This window comes from Lactuca virosa, chromosome 8 (genome assembly GCF_052849685.1).
Source record: "Lactuca virosa cultivar CGN04683 chromosome 8, Lactuca_virosa_CGN04683_v6, whole genome shotgun sequence".
Classification (NCBI taxonomy): Eukaryota; Viridiplantae; Streptophyta; class Magnoliopsida; order Asterales; family Asteraceae; genus Lactuca; species Lactuca virosa.
Genome location: NC_136433.1, coordinates 221,018,097 through 221,024,299, shown reverse-complemented (window position 1 = coordinate 221,024,299; position 6,203 = coordinate 221,018,097). Strand labels below are relative to the sequence as shown.

Sequence of the window (6,203 nt, the reverse complement as noted above, 5' to 3'; positions counted from 1 at the left end):
AATAAATTTATTCCCATTGTCTTGTGTCTCACCCGTGGACCACAACTTTTTGACCATATTTCCGAATTCTTCCATAACCAACCAAGAATTATATATTTAAATGGAGATGGGCCATAATCACTAACCTCCTATGAAAATATAATCGGCCTATGATCTAGGCCCGATAGTTCTTAATTAATCACTAAATATTTGCTAGAGCCTTGGATTTATTTCGGTCAATAATACGTCATACACCTGTAGCCAAATGAACAAAGTAATAGATTTGTGACAAAGTTTGTTTACTGAGTTTTAACTTTGCGACTGAATTGGGATGATTATACTAAAAATTCCAAGTAACCAAATAGATGGAAACTCAATACTTAGTACCGAACAACCGAACTAATTACATGTTACATGTATTGGGAATGATACCTGTTTTTTCAGTACAGGTATAAGATCGGGATTTCGTACTAACTGCTCATCTCTAATCGATCTAATGTTAACCATTTATAGATGGTAATTTCAAATTATTTAACTATTAATATGTTGATTTTGATTATATCTTATTATAAATGGTCAAATAACTAAATTAAAACATTTAGATAAGTTAGTTTTGATTATATTTTTCGTAAATAAACTTTTTATAATTTTATAAAAACTCTATACGTCCAAAATAAAATAATTATTTTTACAAGTTTTTAGTCTTATAGGCTTTGAGTAATATATTGAATTAGTTTTGAAACCGTTGTGCTTTTTTTTAATCCTGAAATAGTGTTTTACAAAATTTCATGAATTAAAAACTAATAAATGGGTAATTTAAAGGGAAAATTTTAGGTCGTTCATGAAGTTTTCCCTAATTTAAATATCAGTAATTTATATTTATCAAATAATAATTTACTAAAAAACAACACAGATACAATTTCATTGTATATATAACATTCCTAATCCTCTCGACAGATTTATAGACCAAATATAAATATACACAAATGAAATGAATTCCATTCCACCAACCAAAGGCATTTCAATTTTTCCAATATTCATAGAACCAAATTTCTTTCAAAACATTCTAATTCCTTTTGATACATTCAAATTCCTTTCAAAAACATTTTAAGGTTTTATGATACAACATACAGTTTCAAGAATATTCCCAAAATGCATATATTTACTATTACACAATCAAATACCCCTTAACATAAAACCCCAAGAAATAACAACCAAGATAAAAGTTAAACATGACTAGATCTCTACAACAATTGAAACTAAATTTGACAAAAATCTCATTTTGGTGGGGCAGGTTTGGCAAACGAAAAATCATCCTCATTCTTCATTTCCACTTCTTGTTGATCCTCACGAACCAATTCAATCTCATTATCACTATGGTAATCAACCCTAACATCAAGCAATTGTCTAGTAGATGATTCCGGAGAGAGTGGTTCGCCTTCAAAATCGGATACATCTGTGTCCTCGTACGTGAAATTAGACCGTGTAGAGTGGCCGGTGGTTTGGAAACGGTGGAGCATAGCGGTGGCGGTCCGGGAGGTGGTGGAGGCCATCGGATGAATAGGGCTGGCGGCAACACTTCCGGCGGTTGATCGAGTAGGTGACTTGCCGCCGTGTTTCCGCTTCACCGCCATTCGCCATTGCTTTAGGGCCTTGGCGGTGTGTTCATCGAAGATGGATTTCTTCATGTTTGACCCCATCTGCAGACAGATACAGATATAGATACAAATATGTGACATGAAAGAATACCAAAATTTGAATATTACATGGTTGCATGATTCATGTAAGTTGCATAAATTAGTTAAAAAAATGAAATACTTTTACATAAATTGGTAAAAAGGCAAAAAAAAAAAAAAAAAAAAACATTGTTGCATAGATAAGCATTTAACTGATTTCTTTTTTGCCTACATTTTTCCAATTTTACCCATTTATTGGTTATTAATAAAATATAAGTCAAATTTAACAGTTTTTACATAAATAAAGTAGAAATTATCGAACCTGGGATAGAAGGGCGTATAACGGAAGTGTTATATAGCTGCACAAAATCAAAACTCCAACCCTGAAACACAAAATATATACATAAATTATACATCAAGAAATGGTAAAAAAAAATGTGGCCTATTTTATTAAAAGAAAATACTCACCCGATAACAAGTTTTAGTATTACGAGTTTCATGTTATCATGGAAGCAAGAATTGATCTTATATTCATACTGCACATGCACAAGAAATAAACACTCTTTTATAAATAAAGAAATAGCAACCTGCTTTAATTCATTTATAGATTAGAGCATTGTACTTTTTTTTCTTATTAAAACATTGTACTCTGAAAAACCTACCCAATTATATCATTATACTTTGAACTTTTTTCTTAGTAAGACATTATAGTTGGGTAAAATTTCAAAGTACAATGTTGAAATAAAAAGAAATAATTTATTGAACTTAAGTACTTATAAACATCAAAACAAAAAGCAGTTTATTACCCAAATCCACAAGAAGTAAGTTATCTGGAAGGCATTCTGTGGGAACAAAAGAACCAATAAAACAGTTAGTGACATGAGGATAAATAAATATAAAATATGTGATTAAAGTCCTAAAAAGTAAAATTTCACCTGAAAAAGGGCAAAGTGTATGAGATGAAGCATCAAACGTGGCCTTGAGAACCAAAAATATTTATCAGAGGCTTGAACAAGAGGAATCCCTTGGATAACTGCATGTCTTTCTGTGATTTCAAGAGCCATTTTTGTTAAGATGGATTGAAGCTTTGTTCCAACTGCTAATATAACCTACACAGTAAAACAAAAAAAAATGTCAATGCACATAAATCGTCTGTGCAAAAAGACTATAATGCCCTCAAAAGGACAGATGAAGAAAGGCACGTACGACTAATGGAATTATCGATGCCCAGAACATCGCCTGCCATCCTGCAACAAAATAGGGTTTTTATGAAGGAAATTTTGCAGATTTCAAAGCAATTCACAATGAAAAGAGATTGAATTCGACTTTTTTTGAGTTAAATGGATTGCATTTCAACTTTGAAATTGAAATGGATTCTAAACATTTTGCACAATGTTTTGATAATCATATTAAACTTACGAACATATTCAACAAATTTCAAACAAGTTAATGATTTAGTGACTTACCATTAACATTTAGAAGCAAAAAGATCACAAACGACGCCCATAGCACCGGACTACAAAACATCAAAGGGTTATTAATTAGTGATTACGTCTTTAGACAAGAAACCAAGTAACTACCAATTACAACATTAACTTTTAGTTTTTTTTTTTTTTTTTTACTTATTAGGGTTTTATTATGTATAATTTTATACTCTATTATAGCGATGAAATTTTATTTGTATTTGAAAAAAATTTGTCACATTGACAACATATTTGTACCTTACTCCCACAACAACTTGGAAATCATCCTCTAATGATCGTTTAATGTACTTTTGGAAGTTGAATTTAGTTCCAGGAGCCAAATGAAGCTATAAAAGAATCGAACAATTTTCAATTTAGAAAAAAAAAAACATTATATAAATAAATAAAATTAGTAAAGAAACAATCAAACAAGTAATAAATTCTCACATTTATGAATCCGTTTCGCAAGGTCATATAATCAGACCTACTAACAGATCTAAAAAATTGACGAAAGAAGCATCCCTACATAAACAAAGCTTCCATAAGCAAACTCATGATATAAAAGTTTAGGGTTAAATGCAAGAAATAGAAATGTACTTTTGTTAATTTGTTTATTATAGCTCAATTGTACTTTGAAAAATATACCCAATTATAGCTATAGTAAGATAAAAATTAAAAAAATAAAAAAGTTAGATGTATAATGCTATAATTGGGTGGATTTTCCGAAGTATAAGGACTTAATAAGAAAAAAAAAGTGAAACTACAATGTTGTAATAGAATATAGAAGGAAACTATTAGGATGTTGCTATATTACACAAATGAAAGAAAGTACATTTTTTATATTTCTTGCATTTATGAATATTTGATGAAGTTTTTGAGAACTTACAATGTAAAAGAAAAACGGGATTCGGGTCCAAAAGCTTGTATGTGCTCTCACAAAAGAAGTCTCGTGTGTAAGCCTGAATCTTGAAGGATCTGTATTTTGATTTTACATTTTCATTTTATTTTGATTATGATCATGAAGTATTGATTTGGATTTTTACATTTTCATTTTATTTAGCTTTTAGGAATAATATTTTCGTTTCTTTGTATTATAACATTGTACTTTGAAGAATCTACCCAATTATAGCAATATCATTCAAATACAAAGCAATTTTCACTTCTATACTTGAGTAGATTTTTCAAAGTATAATATCCTAATAAGAAAAAAAAACAAAAGTACAATGTTGTAACGAAAAATATCATTTCCTTAATCCTACATAAAGCATGTATTTATCTTTACCATTGGAAAATTCGTAATCATGGGATAATGTCTCTTGCTCCCATTGCTTCCACCCACGAATCTATGGAGAAAAAAGTAGCACCAAATCTCATCAATATATAAAACATATTATTTTGATTATGTGAATTGCATAAAGAATAAAACAACAATGCTAGTAAACAATAAACATAGGGTACCTTTAATCTCCCAAGAGCCATTGTTATAGCACTATATGCAACATGCAAAACCGCAAGAAAGAATATGAGTATGTGCAATTGATGTAGCCCATCAACAGTTATAAGCGGCACTTTCCCCTATCAAAAAACAAACTTAAAATCTCAATATTACAGATTTTGAAAAAAGGGTTGTTCATATGAGATTGTAAATCGTGTTATTTATGATGAAATGATTGTTTGAGTTACCTTTTTGCAGGTAGATGCTTTGGCGCCAGCTAAAGATCTGCGCTCTTGGTACCATAGAAGCAATCGGTGGGCTACTTCTTCTTCAACTTTTTCTTTCTTTTTAGTACATGGCAACATCGTATCAGCAATATCAATGGGGATGCATATTTTCGCAATGTAATATTGACTAAAAGTCAATATTAATGAGATAAACCCTAGAACCATCAGCTCTACATGTTCGAAGAAGTAAGGGTTAGAAACCAACGCGAATTCTTGAAAAAGAAATTGGGGATGAATATGAATGTGATGTTTACCAGCTTTGACCTTCTCCAGAGCTTCGAACAAAGCTTTCTTGTGCTTGTCTGTGAAAAACTGAGTGTAAATTTCGTTCTTTCAGTAACTTCCAAACATAAATTTCAAGAGTTTTTTCAAGAATTATAATAAAAAAACAAATTATCAGTAGTCAATCAACATCAATAGAAAAAAGGGTCAAAACTACAGAAGAACTCAATTCTGACAATTCATATTCTACAGAGAAAACTGGGAAATTTTCCAAGTGGGTGTTACTTAAAAGGTTAAATAAAACTAAGAGATTTTGACAAAAACGAAGTCAAAGAAATTACTACGCGGTTTCTGGGAAGAGCTGGGAAGAACAAAAAGCCATAAATTTGAGGGGGGGGGGGGGGGGGTGGAAAGGGAATAAAAATGAAGGGAAACGAGCAAGAATTGTGGAAAAGCAGTTACCTTTCCAAGTCTATGAAGAACTTTCTCTAAAGCTATGGAGACGACGATGATGATTGCACAAACACCAGCTACAGCCCATGTCGGCGTTTGATCAAGTTCTCTTGTACCTTCACTTGTATCCCCTGCCATCTTGACCCTCAAACAAAGGATTTAGTGAAAAGATTTAAGGTTTTTGAGACATGAGTTATATGAAGAAGAAGAAGAAGATGATGGTTTTATATGAAGCTTGGTCAGAGCAATGTTTGGTTTGAAGGGTTCTTAGTTGACCGACACTGATCTGTTCATACACAAAAGAAGAAGAAGAAGAAGAACAGTGGAAGGTGACTTGGGAGAATGGTGGTATTGGGTAGATCCTATCTCTCTGCACACTTGTTAAGCGCGAGTTGAGCTTTTGTCCCTCTCAATTATTTAGTTTAGAAAACAGCAACATACATTTTAATATATTTTAGAGTTATGTGTATGGTCCCGGACGATTACCAATTATAACTTTTTTAGTCTAAAGATCTATTTCTTTCAAAGATGGTCCCTAATCCAAACCTTTGTATCTCTAATGGTCCCTCGCCCTTACTTCTGTTTGCCTGCAACCAAGGATGAATGAGGTTGGGAATGAGCCAACCCTAGAGGATTAAGTGCCTTTAAATACCAAATAGATCCTAAAAACACGCAGCCCACTTGGCTG

The 6,203-nt window shown here is 31.8% G+C and overlaps 1 protein-coding gene across 2 annotated transcripts; it reads right to left on the bottom strand.

Moving 5' to 3' along the window:
• Positions 1–1,029: 1,029 nt before the first annotated feature.
• Positions 1,030–5,941, bottom strand: LOC145129521 (MLO-like protein 8). 2 transcript variants are annotated; one of them, XM_079064269.1, is made up of 15 exons: positions 5,525–5,941; positions 5,095–5,152; positions 4,802–5,010; positions 4,577–4,693; positions 4,401–4,461; positions 4,005–4,093; positions 3,566–3,640; positions 3,377–3,465; positions 3,122–3,171; positions 2,862–2,902; positions 2,591–2,764; positions 2,462–2,497; positions 2,124–2,191; positions 1,978–2,038; positions 1,030–1,679 (listed from the first exon to the last, which is right to left on the bottom strand). In XM_079064269.1, the coding sequence occupies exons 1-15, from the start codon at positions 5,651–5,653 to the stop codon at positions 1,257–1,259; spliced, it is 1,680 nt and encodes a 559-aa protein (XP_078920395.1). In that variant the 5' UTR covers positions 5,654–5,941; the 3' UTR covers positions 1,030–1,256. The 2 variants fall into 2 exon arrangements, with proteins under 2 accessions (XP_078920395.1, XP_078920396.1); XM_079064270.1 differs by having other exon boundaries at positions 5,095–5,142; positions 5,525–5,659.
• Positions 5,942–6,203: the final 262 nt, after the last annotated feature.